This window comes from Diabrotica virgifera, chromosome 1 (genome assembly GCF_917563875.1).
Source record: "Diabrotica virgifera virgifera chromosome 1, PGI_DIABVI_V3a".
Classification (NCBI taxonomy): Eukaryota; Metazoa; Arthropoda; class Insecta; order Coleoptera; family Chrysomelidae; genus Diabrotica; species Diabrotica virgifera.
Genome location: NC_065443.1, coordinates 104,962,374 through 104,984,739, shown reverse-complemented (window position 1 = coordinate 104,984,739; position 22,366 = coordinate 104,962,374). Strand labels below are relative to the sequence as shown.

The 22,366-nt window shown below is 33.4% G+C and overlaps 1 protein-coding gene and 1 long non-coding RNA gene across 7 annotated transcripts in view; both read left to right on the top strand.

The window, feature by feature from the left end:
- The window catches only part of LOC114325330 (probable beta-hexosaminidase fdl), a 430,895-nt gene that overhangs the window by 50,742 nt on the left and 357,787 nt on the right, over positions 1 to 22,366 (top strand). Inside the window, exon 1 of one of the 6 annotated variants that reach the window (XM_028273371.2) lies at positions 5,937 to 6,187. The exons of 2 other annotated variants lie outside the window; for them this stretch is intronic. In XM_028273371.2, coding sequence (XP_028129172.1) covers positions 6,127 to 6,187 — 61 coding nt within the window. In that variant the 5' untranslated portion in view covers positions 5,937 to 6,126. Of the gene's footprint in view, positions 1 to 5,936; positions 6,188 to 13,564; positions 13,786 to 22,366 lie in introns of those variants that run through there. 3 more of the 6 variants (XM_028273373.2, XM_028273372.2, XM_028273376.2) reach the window with 3 other exon arrangements.
- Positions 18,676 to 20,733, top strand: LOC126879623 (uncharacterized). Its single transcript, XR_007696160.1, has 2 exons — positions 18,676 to 19,997; positions 20,318 to 20,733. It is a non-coding gene; the product is annotated as an uncharacterized LOC126879623 (long non-coding RNA).

Sequence of the window (22,366 nt, the reverse complement as noted above, 5' to 3'; positions counted from 1 at the left end):
TCGCCAAAATCTAGAGTTGTGTCATCAAGACATCAGTGTAAACTTTTAATAAATTGCTGCTCTTAACTAACTTGCTTCTTTGTAATCTATTTAATTTTATGACATCTTCCTGAATCTTTGTTAAAATTAGTTAGAGCTGGTAAATATATTAATTTTTAACTGTCAAAATGTATAGTCCAGAAAGCCACTGCGCATCCGCTAGGGAAAATATTCTAATTCGTATTTTTTGCACAATTTTACTCAAAAAGGACTCCTTTTAACAAATTTGCATGTTGCCAGGACCAAAAGGTGGTCAAAAATTTTTTAAACGTTTTTTTTTGTTTTTTCCTAAAATTATTTTTTTTGCACGGAAAAAAGTTTTTTTAGGTTTTTTGGATCATTCTAAACAGAAAAGGTCTTTAGTGACTTTTCTCTAAAAATGATAGTTTTTGACATATAAGCGAATAAAAATTGAAAAATTGCGAAATCGGCCATTTTTAGTCCTCAAAAACTATGTGAAAAACTGAAAATTTGAATGTTGCCAAGGTAGGTAGATATTCTTTAAACATCGATTGATGAAATCCCTAAGAGTTTTTTGCAATACAATATTCAAAACTTCTTTGTTTTTTAATTGCTAATCAAGCGTGCGCGACACTATTTTCCACGGACAGTATGGTGCAAATAAAAGGAATAAATTCGTTATTTCATAAACCGGCGACTTTAAGGAAGAATCCCAAAACAGGTCGATTTTTATTTTTAAGTTATGATATTGTGGCATATATGATATACTAGTGACGTCATCCATCTGGACGTGATGACGTAATCGATGATTTTTTTTAAATGAGAATAGGGGTCGTGTGCTAGCTCATTTGAAAGGTTCTTCAATTATCTATTCAGTAATAAAAACATTTACATAATTATTTATACAGATGTCAAAAACTATCATTTTTAGAGAAAAGTCACTAAAGACCTTTTCTGTTTGGAATGATCCAAAAAACCTAAAAAAAGCTTTTTTCCATGCAAAAAAAAATTTTAGGAGAAAAACAAAAAAAAAACGTTTAAAAAATTTTTGACCACCTTTTGTCCTGGCAACATGCAAATTTGTTAAAAGGAGTCCTTTTTGAGTAAGATTGTGCAAAAAATCTGAATTAGAATATTTTTCTTAGCGGATGCGCAGTGGCTTTCTGGACTAGTAGGTTTTGCTCCATTAACATAAGAATAAAATGTACATCTGAACAAGAGGTTATTGTCTTATTCAACAGACTACGATTATATTCAACAGATTACGACGACTCAGAAGATGCAACAGTCAGAATAATATTCAAAAATTTAATTATGCATTTAATAAAGTTATGATAATTAAGATGAAGTAGTTTTCAATCCTAATAGCAAAATTAATAATATTGAATATATTAAAAACATTACTAAAAGATTTTTAAATTGAAAACTTATTGGTACACTTTCCTGGTGACACCTCCAAGGCTTCTACAATTTGCAAGCACATGGATGCTGCAGTGAAGACAAAGGGAAGGAATTCTACACTATGCAATTCATTTATTTTTCCTTCCCTTTGTCTTCACTGCAGCATCCATGTGCTTGCAAATTGTAGAAGCCTTGGAGGTGTCACCAGGAAAGGGTACCAATAAGTTTTCAATTTAAAAATCTTTTAGTAATGTTTTTAATATTTTCAATATTATTAATTTTGCTATTAGGATTGAAAACTACTTTATCTTTCAATTGCCAGATGACGCTAGTCACCTAATACCTTCACTTCGGTTGCAATGGGTGGGAAAAACTCTCGGTGCTGGTCATTTAGGATATGGAGAACAGTGCCTACGTCCTCTCCGATGAGGCTCCAATAAGAGCCGAAAATCGCGATTCAGAGGACTGGACTGCGCTCCGTATTCTAATTGAAAAGTAAGATTGTTTTGCCTTCGCATTGCAACTGAATAAAAATGGTATACATTTTTATTTTATAAGTAATTGAAATGAAAAGATTTAATTGACTTTCGACCCCCTTTTAATGTTCACTAATTATAATTTATTAATCTTATTTACAGCTGATTTGTTTTTGCTTGTCGTTGTATCACGAATTATTCTTTTATTATTTTCTTTTGTTGCCTTTTAATTTTTCCTCTTATTTAATTATTTGACCTTTTTTTTAAGATTTCTTGATATGTAAGTATAATATTATTTCCGATTTTGGCTAAGGTTAGAGGGTTGCCAGTTGTAAAATAAAATTGATGTTTTCTAATAAGAAATATCGAAACAAGTTATCAAGATTTAACCTTATAACGTGTATTTCTAAGCAAAACATAGAAGGGCAGTGACCCTCAGGTCGCGTCCCTTTCTTACCTCGTCGCCAAAAAGACGATGGCGACGAAAAATTAGTGGCATACACAAAATAACCTATCTATAAATCGTCATTTTGGCGACGAGGTAAGGAAGGGTCGCGACCTGAGGGTCACTACCCTTCTATTTTATAAGTCATATTATGACTTATCAGATATTAAATTCGATATTAAATTTTTTATGGTTTACTGGGCCATATCTAAGGTCTAGTAAAGAAGTATAAATATACTATTTAAATGTAGGTACCTACTTCTTTAAGTTCCGCCTCCCAATCGGAGGTTGCATATCATCATTACTATCTTTACACTATGTGCGGCTGCTCTGAAAATTCTATCGAACTTCATTTAAACTAGCCCCTTAAAATTTTTAAACTGTATTTTCACCCTAAGCATTTCATATCGCTGTCCCATAATTAAGTGTCTCAGATATTGTAACTTTCTTATTTTTGCTATTCTAAGCATCCTTCTTTAACACCACATTTCAAATGACTGTAGCTTATTTACGTGTTCTTACTTCAGTGTCCAGCTTTCAACTCCATATTGTAGTATTGAAATCACGCAAAATTTCAGAGCTCTTACTCTCTGGTCTAATCTAAGGTCTTTATTGTAGAAAAGTGTCTTCATTTTTACATTTAAGTGTACACAATCCTACAAATCGCGTGGTGAATAAGCAAATAAGTGTTCATATCTGCTTATTTCCAAATCACAAATATTTATGTAAACAGTGTAAGACTAGTTATTCTGTTACGTTTAATAATTTTCGAGATGTTTTAATATCCACATTCTTATCATTTGCTAGATTTAAAGATATTGGTCTTATTTGCTTATACCTATCTATAAGCAGGAATATTGTTAAGTTCATAAATGTCTCCGTTTTTATAATTTGTTGACATGTGCTTATTCACAGGATCCAGAGATATATACATATATTATGCATAATGGATCTAGCCGGTTAAGATAGTGAAAAATACCCCTAGCGCTATTGCATAAATAAAAATGCAATGCTGTTCTACATCAGCTACAAAAGTATTCGATCAAAACAATTTTTAGAAACCCCTTAAAAATCTACTCCTAAAACCCACCAAATTTCATTTGCATATCTCAACCGGTTTTAGAGCAATAAATAAATCGTCAGTTTGTCAGAAAAATTTCAACACCCCGTATCTCAGAAACGAAACATTTGCGGACATATGTTTATTAAGCCTATTATCATAATTTTTTATGTAGAATTGTCTCTTAAAGTGGCTCACACTTGTTTCCAAACACCCTATATAAACATTTCAAAAGCGTTAAACAATTTTAATTTCGCGCCATAAATTTTGTATAAAATAACATGTTGTAGGCAAGCAAAGAACCTACAAATTAAAATAAAAGGGAACATTCTACGAAGAGTAGAACCGTAAAAGATATCATTAAAAAACGAAATATTACGTTTCGATTTTTTTCGAGGTTCTGTTGAGGACTAGGGCACTAGTAGGGTTGAAATTTTTTTGTTCTTTTTTGGAATATACCTACTTGAAGGAAAATAAGGCAGAAAATGATTCTAAAATTGAATCAGGAATCAAAGTGATTAAAGAAAATACCGAAAAATGATTTTCTTATAAAAACCAATCTGAAAACCAATCATGGGGATAATTTGACACCCAGTAAAGAATATTTTTTTTTCGGCATTTTGTTCGGCCTAGTTTTTTTAAACAAAGTTTAAAAATTTCGAAAGGAAAAAAAGTAGGCAATAAAAAATCCTGCAAACTAAAAAACTGAAGTTTCTACGATGATTACAAACGAAGATATTGTCAAAAAACGAAAACACACGTTTTTTTTGGGGGGGGGGGGGGGTATGAGTGCTCTTAAATATTTTTTGCTGGAAAACTCTGATGTATAACATGGTATTTTTATTTATGGAATATCGCTGGAGGAATTTTTCACTATCTTAACCGACTAGACCAGGGGTTCAGAATCTTCTAGCGACTGCGTACCACCTGAAATATGTTGAAGATTTTGGCGTATCACCAATACCGAGGGGGGGGGGGGCATGAATTGAATGGAAGCCGCCCCCCCGATCCTAATTTTATAGAAATATATTTACTATTTATTTCTAATTCTAATTCTTCTCGGTGTACGTATGACACAATGTATATTTCGGCATTCAGGAACAATTTTCTTTATTTGTGCTGTTAATCCTATCAATTTACCTGATATATGAGTTCCGCTGTAGTGTTTGATTCAAGCGGTTTGCAGAACAAAAACTCTTCTAAAGAAGTTATAGAAATGTTATATAAGTTAAAATTATATTTTTATGAAAATCAAATCGTACAAATACGAGTAGTTGAGTAGTTGTGCCATGTTTGTATTATCTGTGCTTTCGTCTACTTGAAGTGCAAAATATGTGCATTCTTGAAGTTTTAAACAAAGTTTTTCTTCAATATTGGAAGACATATCAGTAATTCGCCTTTTCACTGTGTTGTTTGGTAATGGTATTTTTCTAATTTCTTTGGCTGCCTTTTCTCTTAACACGGTTTGGACCATTTCCGGTGGTAAAAGAGTCTCACCTATTATTTGAGGCTTTTCACCCTTTGCAATTCTATATTTAGCAAGGATGCCTTTACTAAGCTAGTATCATACTTACAAAGCTAGTCATGCATTTATTATCATTCTTAAAAAAATAGATTCTCTTTTAAAAAATTCGATCAGCTTATCAACCACATCAGAGTGCCTTGTGTGTTTGGTGACGTATCAATATAGAAATCATCATGCTCTGGTTCGAAAGCGTTTCGAAACACGCAACACATTGAGGAATAGGATTGTCAATAGTTTCTGTGCCAGACTTCACTATAAAACTATACTGGCCTGCGGTTTAGGTTTTTTAACACTATCCTTTGGAAGTCCCAGGGTTCACTAAAAACTGCTTTATAGCTTAATATGGAAGCACAACAACTGCACTAGAACTGTCGCAGACAGAAGCCCAGCGTAATCGCTTGTTTACCCACGTGACGCGTACCACCTGAAATTTGTACGCGTACCACCGGTTGGGAACCCCTGGACTAGACCTTTTAGGCAGGCTTTTTAATGTATAACTGCATGTTTATTTTACCAATTTTAAATACATAATAATTCCCCAAACCCTCGTTATAACTAAAGCGGAACTCGTATAGGCCTACATGCACAGCGAAGGATACTAATTTTAACAGTTCAGCAATCAATATCAATCAATATAACAGTTTATTAATTGATTAGTAGTTTTTATTTGTCTTATTGTAGGTACTTCAACAAACATCAATAGTTTAAAAACAAGAAAAATATTCACAATACTCAGTTTAGTTCTATTTAGTTTACACAATATTCAATAATTTATTCATGAAAGAGAACAATAAAACTAAACTATTCGATTTTCCCCTGTATGAAAGCAATGAGTCACAATTAATCCTAAAAAATTCTGCGGTAACGATAATAAACATGATCTAAATTAGAACGGGAGTTTAATCAATTAAATGACTGTACACAAATTTGTAAATTTTTTAAGCCATTCAGCCAACGCAGTTCAGTTATCGCACGAAACGTTTATTTTCTTTTCCGATATTGCCTACTTTAAGTTACATTTTCGAAAAGGGACTTTAAAAATAGAAAAGTCTACGGCCTGCAACTGTTTGAAATAATTTAGAACTAGTAGATTCTCACTCTTATTTATGGGTTCATATTCATGTATTTGCCAATTAAAAGTTGGTTGATTAGTTGTGGTATTGTTAGCTCCCGTAATTATTAACAGACGACTGGTGCTTTTTCGTGTGAACTGATAGTGATGGTGTTTCAAAAATACATATGTTATGTGCATCCTTTTGTTGATTACACTAAAAGTTTATGTAAGTGGAATTTTTACTATTTTATCAATTAAAAAAATTATTTATTTAATGAATTCGTGATAAATCAGGTTAATAATATATAATTCGGTAATTAATATTCAACTTCTTTTCTTCTCTTTTATCCTTTTTACAGTTACGTGCATCGCATTCAAAATTTTAAATTTTAGATTGAGATTTTGATCACATATTATTGTCTTTTCCATGTGTAAGCTATTAGGTATTTAATCTTCATTTTACCTTAGGAAGCGTTTAGCCAAAAATAAAATAACAGTCAACAATTTGAACTACGTGAAATATTTTTTAAACTCTTATATTTTTAGCACTCTATTAGTTACAGTTGAATCCCTGAATCTTTACCCGTGCGTCATCATTTAAAGCATACGAAATAAGTCGATGATAAGTCGGAAATTAAAATTTACTAAACGCACCAGCAAGTAACAGTATGACGGTAAGTGACTTGCTGTTGCGTTTAGTAAATTTCAATTTCCGACTTATCATCGACTTATTTCGTATGCTTTAAATGATGACGCACGGGTAAAGATTCAGGGACTCAACTGTATAAACATTTTAAGAATAAATTAGGCAGCCATTGGTTAAGAAACACATTTAAATGTAAATTTTATTGTTTTGAAGAAGAGTTTTTTACCCCAATAAGAGAGGCGTTGGTCCTGTAATATTTTTTCCACCTATCTCTACCGAAAGTATCTATACTATTTCTAACCTGATTGTAGGGAGCAGAGTCGTACTTTTCCTCCCTATAGGGAGTAAAAGCACTTTTCCTCCCTAGGGAGGAAAAGTAAAAGTGACGTCATGGTATGTCATTGATGAAATAACTTATTGACGCAATAATATACAATATTCTATTATCTATTACGTAAGTATCTATACATTTTAACGTTTATTTATAGAGCACCCTGTATTTTGCCGAATGGTAAAAACAGTAAATTGTTATTTTGATTTAACAGTGTTTACATTAATAATTTGACTTATATTTGACAGTTGACAGTTATACTGTACCTACTTGTTAGTTTTAGTGCTCTAATAAATTTTATCTACTCTATGTCATATTATGTATAAGTTTTTAGTTTGTGAAAACTGTCATTATAGATAGCAGTGCGTGAAGTGTTAAAGTGTGCGTAAAGTAACAATGTATTTTAAATGGGACTTACTTTTTCGCACTGTTTTTAACACACTTTCATATAATCAAATATCCTTAAATTTCGCGTTGTCATGGTAATGACATAATGTGCAATAAATTACGACAAAAATTTTGACAGCTTTGTGGTTTAAAAGAAGTTAGAATTTTTAAATGTCAAAGTTCTAAAAATTATATAATAGAAATAAATTCCAGTGACGAAGAGTTACAGTTTTTTTTATTTGTTCATCATTGATAAAATATTGTATGAAACTGTGCGTGAAGTACTTTTTGCGAACTTACGCGATGTATAGCACTCGCTCCGTTGTCGCTCGTGCTCTGAATATCGCGTGCGTTCGCAAAAAGCATACTTCACGAACTGTTTCATAAATAACTATTGTCAGTTAGTTACACAAATAAATTATTTAAAAATGAAAAAACTACTTGATATTTGAGGAAGATGGAAAAATCATATTTTATGGATAACATGGGAGTAAAGTGCCTTTTCTTCTCTCGAATGATTACTGCCCTCCGCTACGCGTAGGGCAGTAAACTTCATTCTCAGGAGGAAAAGTAGCACTTTCCTCCCTGGTTATACAAATAGCTATTAATACGTTTTCTGTCGACGATTACTCTTCCATGAGGTATTTATATCCTCCTATACGACGAAACTCTGAAGATGGCATATGACATGCGGAAAGTACTTAGCTGATTTTAATATAGTTATTTAGGAAACAGTTCGTGCAGTATGCTTTTTGCGAACGCACGCGATGCTTAGAGCACGAGTGAAAGCTGAGCGAGTGCTATACATTGCGTAAGTTCTCAAAAAGTACTTCACGCACAGTTTCATACAATATTTTATCTACGATAAACAAATAAAAAAACTGTAACTCTTCGTCACTGGAATTCATTTCTATTTTAAAATTTTTAGAACTTTGATATTTAAAAATTATAACTTCTTTCAAACCACAAAACTGTCAAAACATTTGATGTAATTTATTGCTCACGTGTCATCACCATGACAACGCGAAAGTTAAGGATATTTGATTATATGAAAGTGTGCCAAAAACAGTGCGAAAAAGTAAATTCCATTTAAAATACATTGTTACTTCACGCACACTTTAAATCCTTCACGGAGTGCTATCTATAATGACAGATTTCACAAAGTAAAAACCTATACATAATATGAGATAGAGTAGATAAAATAATTTTACATACTATCAATGTTTTTTTTGAGAACATACACCTGTTCCCAGTTTCGACCTATATTTTAATAAAAAAGCTTTTTTGAGGTAAAATTATAAATTATCTTAGAGGCCAGCTCAATGACTTAATGACTATAGTCTATTTCACGAAATTGAGATTATTTTGGATTAAGGATGAAAGCTTTGACTTAACGGTTCGCTGTGCTGAGAAAGATAATAGCAAATTCTCATTTAGAGAAATACACAATTATTATTGCAAAAACAGAAGACAATCACAAATTCTATTGTTTCTAAATTGTAGTGGTAACTATTTACCAATAAAATAATAATAATAACTCTCAAAATTTTTCTTAATTACAAAATGAAAACATATTGTCTTACAGTGAAAGTAAGAATTAGATCCATACTCTTAATCACTGTCGTTGGTATCTTCCTTTGGATTGTAGATGATGACTGAGTAAATAGCTTCAATGCAATTTTCACGCATTCAACATTCTTGTATTACCTTTTCACATTTTCGAACATCTTCTTCTTCTTCCTTCTTGTATATAGGCTTTAAAGTCTGTTTCTTCTTCAATATTAGCCTCCTAAATTGTTTAAATTATCGCACCATCTTTTTCTTGGTCTGCCAATACTTCTTCGTCCATTTGTGTTCGTTCCACTCCTGTTTCCGCTTTGTCACCCATCCATTTATGTCTTCTACGTTGCATGCTCTTCTTATATTTTCGCTTCTCTCCCTATCCAACAGACTTTTCCCTGATATTCGTCGGAGTATTTTCATCTCTGTTGTTTCTAGTAGTCGTCTCGTTTTAGATGTGTCAGGTCTTGTCTCCGCCGTCTATATCTAATTGCTGCTTTATAGATTCTTTCTTTTGTATCTTGTTCTTGCTTATTCTTGCTTTTAAGCTTTGTTGTCGTACTTCTTCTTCAACATCTCCGTAACTAGTTATATCTATTCCCAGATATCTAAACCTTGCTTCCTGCTTTATTATTTTCCCATCAATTTCGATTTTACATCGTAGTGAGTATTTAGATGTTGTCATACATTTGGTTTTTTCTGCTGATATTATCATATCGCTTTTTTTCTGCTGTTGTATATAACATGTGTGTTAATCTTTGGAGATCGTCTTCTGTCTCGGCGATCAATGCGGCGTCGTCTGCATAACATAATATTTGGATTTCATTGTTCCCCATTCTGTGACCATGACCTTTACGTACTGCTTCTATTATTTCGTCCATTATTATATTTAAGAGCAGTGGGCTTAGAGTTGCACAAGTTTGACTTGAATGTTTGAACTTCACTTAAATTTGACTTAATTTTAAGTCAAACTCAAGTCAATCTTTCTGACAAATAATTCAAGTCAAGTCAAACTGGTCAATCGTACAGGTTTGAAAATTCAAACTGTTTGTCAAACTAGTTTTAAAGAGTTTAAAAAATAATTTATTTAGTAGATATACTTTTTTGTCGAGACTGACATGTTAGTTGCCAATTAAGATAAGAAAATTAATAACACAATGAGTGCCACATAAAAGAATCTTGATACAGGAAGCGATTATAGTCAATAGAGGGTAAATTTTATGAAACTGCCCTGTATGCATAGAATTGCTTGCTGGCAAGTTTCGTTTTATCGATATAACCTTTTTAAATTTGAGTGTTACTAGATTAAAACAAATAATTCGTTGGATAGTTTTTTATCATACCAAGAGTAAGTTACTTTGGAAGCTTTTAAGTTTTACGTAACGCAAGTTGGGTGGGGGGTCATGTTAAACGTTACGGCGCGTTATACGGGGGGAGGGGTTTGAACAACGCGTTACGTAACATTGTTTTTAACTTAAATAAAAATAACTACGAAATCACAATCTCCCAACTTTTCAACTTTGGTTTATATTTTACATAGAACCCCTGGATTGTATTATATTGCCCCCTCACGCTCCGCTCATGTTACAATAGGACAATAGTATTCAAGTGAAAAAATCTTAAAATTTGTATTAACCAGATCAAACACAGTAACACGTGTTTGCAATAAATAGCTGGACCTTTCTTCACAACGAAAGATGAAAAGATACAGATAGGATAAAGAGGTTGTAAGAGCTTCAAAAATTGCGTTACGTAATACTTGAACGGCCCCTTTAACAAAAATTTATGAAGGAACAACAAAATATTATATTTGTGATAGAGTAGGTTTAATGAATTTTTTGCGACTTTGCAATGTCGTCTTAAAGAATTAGTTCACCATTTGTCATTTTATACGCTGTTCTTTATTTTTACATAATACAAATATGCACTTTTCAATTTTCATTGTTTTGATATCACCTGCCGCAATATCAAATAAATCAGTATATTTATTTTTCTTAATTAATTCTGCTTCGACTACAGATTTTTTTCTCTTAATTTCTGCAGTGGAAGAGAAGGGACACCTTCAAAATCAGACTCAATTTGATCTGGTACTTATTCTGAGCCGAAAAATATTCAGGTCAGATATTATTTCACAAAGCACACACTTCAAAACGAACTTAAACAAGTCAAGCATATACTTGTTAATATGAAATACAAACTAATTTGCGGAGCAGCAGAGTACAGATTCAGACCTATCCAAATAAGGCAAAACAAAAGTCGATACGCTTTTAAATAGAATAAACCCGTTGCGCAATATGATATTCAAACTTCAAACTTTTTGAAGAAGTTTGATTTCAAGTCAAACCTAAAGATATCGAAATCAAGTCAAGTCAAACTTTTTTACAAAAAAATTTTGGTTTTCAAGTCAAGTCAAGTTTGTTGAATAAAATCAAACTAGTTTGACTTGATGCATCTCTAAGTGGGCTTAACGAGTCACCTTGTCTAAGTCCGCTTTTTACTGGTATAAACTGTGTTAGTTTTCCATTTATCTTTGCCTGTATTCGATTATGGAAGTAGATATTTTCGATGGTTTGTATGATATTGATTGGTATGTTTCTTCTATACAGTAGGTGTAACGTGTAAGACGTCTTCGACATGGATGCGACCGGAAATCTTTGTCAGGTCTATAATACATAGATATGCTGGTTTATTGTACTCGATGGCCTTTTCTGTGATTTGTCTTAGCACAAATACGTCGTCTACGCAGGATCTTCCGGATCTGAATTCTTGTTGTTCATCTGATAAATTTGTTAGTTTATTGATTTTGTTGGTTAGGACTTTTGAGGTTAGCTTAAGTGCGGTGTTTAGAAGATTTATACCTCTATAATTGATGGGGGTCTTATTTGTCTCCTTTCTTGAACATTATTATCATTATGCTGTTTCTCCATTCATCTGGTATCTTGCAGTGAAATACTAGTTTTTGTATAAGTTTTATCATCTCGAGGTTTATACTTTCTCCGTGTTTTAGAAGCTCGTTGGTTATTTCGTCTGGTCCTGGTGGCTTTCTATTTTTGAATGAATTTATGGGCTATCTCTACTTCCTAAAAACTGATTTCTGTTTCGTGTCTTAATTCAGGTAAGTACGTTATTGTGTTGATTATTATTTTCATTTCCTTTAAACAGTTCCGTCAGGCATCTTTCCCATTCGTTTACTGGTATGTTATTGTATTTCAATTTCAATTCAACACTTCAATTCTGCCATTTCTTTCCGTTGGTTTCTTATGAATCTCCATATTTGTTTTTGTGTACCGTAGAAGTCGCTTTCCATCCTGTTTTTAAACTGTTCCCAGTGTTTATTTTCTTGTTCTGCTTACTAACTCTTTGTTTTATTTCGTATTCTTTTAAAGGTGTCTCTGGATTCTGGAGTATTTGATGTTTTATACCTCATGTAGGCCTCTCGTTTCTCTTTACATTTTTCTTTTATTTCTTTTCTGAACCATGATGTATTGTTGTTGTTTCTTTTCTTCAGTATGACTTTGCGTTTTCCTAGAGCTTCTGTTGCTACGTCTTCAATGTTGTTTTTAATTTTCTCTCAGCTCACGTTTATATCTTCTATGTCGTCTATTTGTTTCAGCTCTATCTTCTGTGCTAGCCTCCTTTGAAGGAATTTTTTGGCTTATTTAAAATTTCCGAATGGTATGAATGGGGCATTATCAAAAATTATAGCAGATGGTTCATGTATGGGGCGTTATCAAAAATTATAGCAGATGGTTCATGGAAGCGTGTTTCCACTCGCTTTCAATATAATAAAATACCTATGTATTTTTTTTCTTCAGTATCGGAGTGTCTTATGGATTTACAAATCCTTTACTCTCCTGAAAAATCCTTTTTATTCCACCTTTAGCAAAAATCCATACGTTCGTCTAACTAAACAAATGAACTGTGCTCTTTGTTAGAATATTATAGTTTCTTAAACATTCAACTGTTTTGTGAACGACACTAACTCTTTCACACAATGCTTCTCTATTGTCTTCCATTTTGTTTGAAAATATGTTTGAAAACTCTCCAGAAACTTACCTTGAAAATGTTGAATGTATTTCTGTCTCAGTTCTATTTCTCTCTGACCAACTCAGTTGGTGTGTATCACTCGCTGGACGAACTGCCCCTTTTTTCGAACAAAGAAATCTATGTTCAATATATCTCAATTTTTCAATTTAATATTATAACCATATTATAACATAACGTTTTATGAACCAAAATGTGGTCTAGTTTCAACTACAATTAGAATGTTTCACTGATGATAGTCTGACTGAACCGAAAACGTTCTGAAGAATTGTAATCCATTTGGAGGAATTCTAAACTTTTTAAATGAATTATACCATCATACAATCGATATTTTTTACTTATTTGTCAGTGTTTTTATATGCATATGTATTTAAATAATTTAGTTTTTTTACATTTTGTTTCTAAAAGTAAAATTAATTGTAGAACAAAAGAATATAAATATTATACAATATACAACCTACACCTGACTGCAAGATACATTATTGTACAGCTACAATGCCAATGTGGGAACATTATCCATTGAAAAGTTAACTGGTAGTGACAACCTTGATAATTGCAAATTTAAGTAATTTGAATTGGTTTTTTTTAACAATAATTATGGTTATTTTTATCGCGTTTAGTCGTGCTTGATGAGTTTTAGTGAAAAGTTCACGGTCCATGTACTGGATTTTTGATATTCATAATATAGTCATCATTTAAACAGAGATAAAAATTTTACTTAACATAATATTTTGGTTATAGTTTTTGGTTAAGTAGGTATACCTACATATAATTTTATATTTGTGTTAAGTGAAAAGGATATTGAACTGTACTAGGTACTATAGAGGAATGATGGTACAAGTTGAAAATGGAGAATGTAAGTATTGTTTTGTTACATACATACATAATCTTTATTTCTTTTACCGGCTGACGCCAAATGTCCGGCTGTCGAAAATAAAATTGTACATTTCACATTTTACATTTTTACATTTCTGAAATAAATATAAACTCCTATATCTACGTAGGGGCATAATTAAAATCTAAAAATAGGTTATAACTCTTTTATCGTCGGGCTGCAGTATACGTTCTTCTCCATTATCTTCTATTATTTGCCAAAGTTTTGGCTTGCCTGAAGTCTACATTTCTTTTGGTTAATACCTTCTCTTTGGTGCTCCATGATAGCTGAGGTCTGCCTCTTTTTCTTTTGCTTTGCGCCTTGCACTCCCAGACTATTTTGGGAAGTCACCCATTTGTCATTCGATTATTCGATTCAGGTGGCCAAACCATCGCAGCTCATTTTCTTCAACTCTATCCAGAACTGCTCTTGTTTGCAAGCGCTTTCTGATTTGCTCGTTTCTGCCCTCCTGGAGACTCCAAGTACTCTCCTTAGGTATTTCATCTCCACAGCCTGTATTCTCGAAGCATTCCGTTGATTTATTATACATAATTCGCTGCTATAGGCTAGTGTCGACACGTAGATGGAATTAAAGACCTTTAACTTCGTCTGTCCTTTTTATTGAGCAGAGTCTTCCCTAAAGCATGAAAAAGTCTTTCGGTGTTTTCTATGCTGCTGTTTACTTCTGTTTCAATATTTCCCTTTTCTTTAATTAACTCTGCTAAGTATTTGAACCATAACACTTGTTCAATTGTTTCATCGTCTATTCTGATATGGAAATCTTGTTGATGCGGTATACTCATCACTTGTGTTTTCCTGGCATCTATCCTCTGTGACTGAATGCTTTATTCCATATATCCAAATTTTGTTGCAGTTGGTTTGCTGAAGGTGCCAGAATAACGAGGTCATCCGCGTACGTCATTGCGTGTATTGATACCTGCTGCATGCATCTGTATCCTATGTGATAGGCTTTTGTCATTTGTTTGCATGAATTTAATATTTCATCTATGACAGCCTCTTTGACGTACTCCAACTTTTTCCCTGAAAGATTCCGAGATCTTATTTCCTTGTCTTACGTGTACCTTCGCATTTTCGTTATACAAAATTTTAATTGCTTTAGTTAGATCAGGGCTTCCCAAACTTATTCGTACTGTGACACCCTTGGGACTTTGCTATTTTTTTTTCGACGCCCCTCAACCCAACCAGTGTTGCCAGGTAGAGAAGAATGAAAATCCCCATATGGCGGTAAAAAAGTCGCTACATTGTCGCTACGCAAGGTCCCTATACCATAGGTTGTATGGTAACTTTGACATTGACAAATGAAATATTGTCATCGTGACGTCACCCAGACGATCAATTTTACGAATTGTTTGTAAACATAATAGGATACGTGGTTTGGAGGCTATATTTTGTTATTAAATATCGTTAGTGTCTTAATTTGTGTTTATATCTTGAGATATAATGTATCTATAGATATCATTAAGTGTTTTTAGTATAATAACTTAAACCCAAAACTCTTTTACAAGAAGTGACGCCTAGCCCTATTTCTTTCGCATTTTCTTTAAGCTCCACATACAGTTCTGTAATATCTCTTGCGGTTCTTCACATCAAGTTTACATCATTTGTGTACGTTACAATCTGCTTAGACTTATTGAACAATATATCTAATTAAGTCTATAGATAATAGATCTATTATATGTACCTAATTGTTTCATAAAAAATTATAACCTAATATTGCAGTCATCTGAAGATCGTTTGAATATACAATTATAAAGCAAGTGAATATATAAAATAGGGAAAATTCCCTTTGTTGCACTGAAATTGTATTTTTTTTTTATAATTTACTGTTAATGTAAAACTTCACAGGTACCTATTGAATGGAATCATAATGTTTTAATAGTTTTAGATATTATAATCCAGTACCTAACGTAATCAGATGCTCTTATGTTAAACTTAAGGGAAAAACTACTAATTTTGATAGGTACATAAATCTTTAGTTAAATCTCTTTTTCACCATGGTTTACACGTTAGAAGGAATTTATAATAATGTACTACATGCATTATCCCCAATTCAAAATGATTATATACCTACTCAAAATCATTTAAAAAAGTAAATTGTATTCAACCCATTATTAATATACCTAGGATATTTGAATGATTTAGTCCCATATATAAACACAAGAAACAATCTACTTCTGCTTTAATTAAGTAGTAATGCTATTCTACTGCATATATTTAATTGCAATTATATTCTATGATTTTTGTAACTCTACAGGTATCTACCACATTTTTTAAAGAATATATTAAATAAATAGTCATTAAAAATCCAAACGTATTTTTTTTAAATATACATATATTTTCAATCATTAAAAACATTCCTATTTTCCGAGTTCATTTCAATGAGTGAAGTGAATGAATTTGAATGCAGCATTCTGGGTGACGTCACTCCCGCCATTAGATTCTCGACGCTGATTGGTGGAAAGGTACCATGCAACCTGTCTATTTATGAACCTTGGTCGCTACGTATCATTGCACTGCTGAAAATCGAATTGGGGGGGGGGGGGGGTAGAGGTGTTCATTTCAAATATACATCGATGTATTTTGCGATGCATCAAGCGGAAAGCTTGCATGGATGTTTTTCGATCATTTTTTTCGATACATTGATGTTTTCGATGCATCGGTAAAACATCACATGCATATGCGCGTGTCACTTATTATGTGGCACGCGCATGCGCAGCCGCCATGTTGAATCAAAACGGGTTAAAAATATACGCAAATATGCAAATAAAAAAGTTGTTGTACGATGTAGATGTATTCCGGGAAAGTCCCGAATAAAAAGAAGCGCAAAACAAAAACTGTCATATTACAAGGCAATTGGTAATCAGTAGCACCACGCTCTTAAATAAATCAGATTTAAATATCAAATAAATCAATTCATGGTCATATAATATAATTGGACTTCGAAAAATACAATAATTGCTTTTTGTATGTATTGTATTTTTTAAACTAAATATGATATATTTTATTTTATGCTCCAGAAAGTCGCTACAAAATGGCTTTTTTTGTAAATCGCCGCTACGTCGCAAAGCACATAAAAAGTCGCTATTTTCGCGATAAGTCGCTACCAATGGCAACACTGAACCCAACCCCCAATAATACTTACAAATTTTAGTACTAACCATAGATATATAATACTCGTACTAACCTAGTAACAGGTTATAGTTATATTATAATAAAAACACTATTTGAACATTTATAATTTTTATTAGAAATTAAGAACGAAACCAAAACATAGGCACAAAAATAAAAAGGGATATTATAGGTATTTATTTATGTAACTGGCTGGTTAATGTGAGGGATGTGCTTGCTTTTTTGAGCACAGCTTATGAAACCGGGGCTTCAGTTTGGAAATTGCCACCCTCATTTCTTTTTCTACGTTTATGTTTGACCTGTACTTGTTTTTAATTACTACTGCAACTGCAAGAGACCGTTTCGCACAGGTACGAAGTCGCAAATGGTAATAAAACCTTTAATGCAGAAATACTGATGGCATGATATTCATGAGAAACTGAGCTCCAAAAGCTTTAGGTTAGAATCATAGGACAAATCTGTCAGTTGTTCTTCTTCCTCTGTTGAAAGTGTCGATTGTGTGGATAACTGGAAAGGGTTTCTGACCCAGTCATATTGCTCCAGATCTTCGGGAAAATATTTCTCAAAATGTTCGCTCAATGATGACATGTGTTGCGTAAACATATTTTTTAAAGAGGGATCGAGGATTTCTATCAATTTTTCTTGTAGAATTCCTTGTAAAGCAGGGAAACAGTCAATTTCTTGATATTCTAATTTTCTCTTCCATAAGAACAACTTCTTCTGAAACCAAGTAATTTTATCTGCCAATGGCAGGATGTGAGTATTGTTTCCCTGCAAAGACTTATTAGGATCATTTAATTTTTTAAACATGTCCAAGAGGTATGCTAATTTTATTATAAACTCTGAATTAATAAAGTTTTGCGCAATATTATGCGATTCTGAATGTAGATACGTGTAAAATGCATTTCTTAATTCGTATACATGTCCGAGTATGTTGTCTTTGGGCAGCCAACGAGAGTTGTATTAATAAATTAAAGGCATTTGTGCACAAAGTTCTTGAAAATCTTGATTTCACGGGTCGTGTGTAGTTCACCACTTTAATAATGCTATCCATCACAACACTTAATTCAGGTTTAATTTCTTTGCTGCTAAGGCCTCTCTATGTATGACAAATGTGTCCATTTTACACTTGGAGCCTTGGTTTTGATGAGAGCTTGTAGTCCTCCATACTGTCCAGGCATCGCTCGGGCACCACCGTACACACGCCTACACAGTTATCCCAGTTAATATTATTTTCAGTCATATAATATCACTATATCAGTTTAAAATATGGAATAAAAGTCCGCGCTGACACGCTACGCCCCTGGAACAAAGCCGCGACGCCCCAGGGCGTCGCGACGCACAGTTTGGGAAGCCCTGAGTTAGATTATACGGGACTTTTTCCTGATTAAGGAATTCTAAATGATTTGCCTTGGGACTCGATCAAAAGCACTTTCGAGGTCGATAATTCCCATAAATACGTGTCCATTTCTTTCAACGGTTTTTTTCAGCTATCTGCCTTAATGTGAAGGTTAAATCGTGGGCGCTTCTTCCCGGTGTGAATCTGCACTGCAATTCCCGGGAGATCTCTGTGAGATCTCCCTCCACTAAATTTCTAAGTCGCTGTTCTAGTATTCTTTCGTACACTTTTCCTGGGACACTAAGTAGCAAGATACCTCTGTAATTATTACGGGATTTAGGTTCACCTTTTTTTAATATCAACTACAATGGACGTTGTCCAATTTTGCGGTACTGTTTTGGTTCTATATGCCATATTAATAAGATATACCAGTACGCGTTGTCCTGCTGATGCTAAAATTTTATCATTTCAGGGAATATGTCGTCACAGCCTGCCGCTTTCGCTAATTTCAGCTGCTGGATTGTTGCTATTACTTGGTCCTCTATGATTTCTTCGTTTACCCCGGGTACCTCTCTCTAGATGTCATCAATTTGGGCCGTAGATTAGGAATTTAATAAATCATTGAAATGCTCTCTCTTTCTTTTTTCTTCTGTTCTTGTACTATGAGAGTTCCATCCTTTGAAAGAAGGTTGATTACTGCCACTTTCCTGTTTTGGTTTCTGAGGTTTTTCAGGGTTCTGTAGAATAGTTTTTGGTTTTCGCTGCTATTGGTTTCCATTGCTGTACCAAAGTTTGACCATTCGTTTTGCTTTGCTCTTTATACTAAATTCTTTACTTTTCTTCTTTGTGATTGATAATCTTGATAGTGCTGTGTAGATTTTGTTGATAGATATGTTTTCCTTTTTTTGTTTCTTAACTTGTACTTCTCTTTTGATCTCACTAATCTACCATGCAGTTTGCTTCCCAATTCTGTTGTTATCAATAGAAGAGCATATAAAAGATCATTAGGTTTATTGTAAATGAACTAATACAATCAAGAACTATTTCTTTGTTGAGTTACAAAGAGAAATAAAAATGCTACCCAGCATTACATTGCCCATTAACTCCAATATACAATGATGAGCGCTAGATAAGTTGCAGAGAATCTTCCCAAGATTGTCAAAGAGCTTCTGGATTTTTCAATACGAATTTTTATTTCGTAGCTATGATCTCAGGTATCCTTAACATTGCAGCTCAAATATAGTCCATTGGCCAATCTGAGACACAACTGTCTACACTAAAAACTCAATAAAGATGCACTAGAAATAAACAGGCACGAGGAGCACTCCAAAATCATAATTTGGGAGTGCTCCTCGAACATTCAACGTGTCTTGATTTGTTTATTTCTATATAGTGCATTTTTATTGTGATTGTAGTGTAGACAGTTGTGTCTCAGATTAGCGAATCGATTATAGCATATTTTCTGTACTCTTGTAACGTTTCAATCAGCCGATTGAACGCTACACCAAGCTCCGCTTGGTATTTGTCCCTCGTACTATATATTTCTGCAAGCGACCCTACTATCGTCAGATTAATTTCTTTAATTCTTTTAAGGTACCTTTTTAAACCGATACAAATTTGTATCGGCTCATTTTTCATTACCACGTAAATGAGAGACAATATCTGAAAAATTATTGTGTTTGTGTGTAGGCCGTTAGATATACGGGTAAGTTTGACTATTTAGTTTTAACCCTGAGTTTTTTACTGATTTCTTTTACACAGCAGATACCTACTTTCTCCTTGAAATAAAACTTAAAAACTTTTCTAATTTTATTTCTTTTTCTCTGGTATATAATATATTACTTTATTTCCTGTACATAGTTATAATATTTTATTGATAGAATTCTTTCTGTTTCTTTTTATTTTTAATAATGCCACGCTGTGATCAGAGATTTTGCTGAGATCGTGTTTCTTTCGATACTCAGCTTTATTTCTTATCAGGCTTTTCTTTTGGGAGAAAACTGATCTTTGTATGAATTTTTCTAGCCCATTCCTTGGGAATAAAGCTGCAGGCGAACACTACATGGGGAAGCAACTGTAGCTGAAGAAAAAATATCTTGGAGAGCAGAACGCGACAGCGACATCTCGCAACAGCCCACAGTATCCTGAATCCAACTACTGATCTACTGATGCATCAGAAGAATGGCTTCAAGAAGATAGTCTTAGAATTCCCACAAATACCGACAGCAACAGAAAGTTCTGCAGAGATTGGAGACTTCCCATAAGAACTGTGTGACTCCGACAATAGGACTTAAAGCTGAGTACCTTTCTTATTTTTATAACTTTTATATCCGTGACCAGCAGGGTCTCGGTCACAATTTCAGAAAATTAATTTGGTTGCTTGTACATAGAATGATTTTTGTTAATTTTTTTTATCTGAATAAATAGTGTATATAAAATGAGTTGGTGAACTTTTTATTTCCTGTACCTTTCTGGGATGGGTGTGAGGGAAGAATAAACAGGGAACGAAGCCAGGGCTGAGCAGTCGGGCAGAGCACCATTCTGGTGGATGGAACGGTGGACGTTTTTCTTTTGAATATCCTAAGGGATGTTCGAGGAATTCCTCCCGTCGTTCCTCCCAGCAGTGTGGTGTTGCTTAATGCCCTGGTCTTGCTACGATCAGGACGTTACACTCTTTGTAACGGTGTATTGTTTATTGTAAATTAGGTTGGTGTTCTTACTAACGATCAATATTTTTGTCTATTTACAATTTAGCTTTAGGCCGTATTTGTTACATGTATTGCTATCTGCTAGCAATACTGTATCATCTTCATATCTCATATTGTTTATAAGTTGTCCATTTACTGCAATACCATGCATGTTCCGATTCCTCCAAGGTCTCTCTAAATATGTTTTCAGAGAATACATATGTTTATAATGCTGGTGACAGTATGCAAATCTGTCTAACTCGTTTTCCGACTGTGAAGATTTCGGACACTTCATTTTCGAATCGAACTGTTGCTTTTTGTTGACGATATAAGTTTGAGACCAGTCTTACATCGTTACCATCGAGTTCTGATATTTTTAGGATATCGATTAGTTTCCCATGTAGAACTTTATCAAATGCCTTCTAGAAATCAATAAAACATGCATACACATCGCAGTTGACATCCCTGGCTCTCTGTATTAGAACATGCAAACTGAAAAGGCTTCCCTCGTTCCGAGTTCTTCTCTGAATCCAAATTGAACTTCACTCACGTGTTCGTCTAATTAGGTGTATATGCGCGTATATGTTTTGTTACTGACCTAATTTGAGAAGAATTAAAAATGTACGATTTCCCTCCTTGAGAATTTATAGAATTCCTTATACAATGAAGATCGCGTTCAAAGCCAACTAACTTTTAATTACATCTAACAATAAAAAGTAAGTCAATGTTTCTGTAAATGACCTATAATCTAAGGCTTCCTCTTAATCGTGTTGTTATTTCATATGACACACTTTCTCATCATTTACGATAATACAATTCGTTTGTGCGGGTTTTCTTGTTTATGTGAGAATATTTTGTGTAATCATTCCTATACAAAAATTATGTACCCTTCCCGAATGAATAATTGTGCGTGTAAACAAAAGTAAGTTGAATAAATTATCTCTTTTCCTTTTTCTTTTTATGTTGTTTATTGATTACTTCTAAACTGTCGCACGATGTTTTGAGATCACACGGCACTATTTCTTTCCCTATTCATTAGATATTGTATGATTTGAAAATTGTTTTTTATTCTTCTACTTTAAGTGCCTTGTTCTCCCAGAACATTGACGATCAGTCGCATGATCTTTACTTTGTCCACAGCTCGGCTGCCCCAAGTAGAAACACTGTATATCCATTTTTTTCAAAATCACTTTTATTGCATTTTTGGATTTAGGGTGTTGTTATCTACCATTCACCAAGGAAGAAAGAAATAAAAAATGAGTAGAACCACAATTTAACATTGCTATTGCTATGAAACACATTATATCACATTCCATCTTAACTTCACCAATTTAGAAGACATTATATCCATATCCCCAAGTATAAACACTGTAAATACGGGATATAC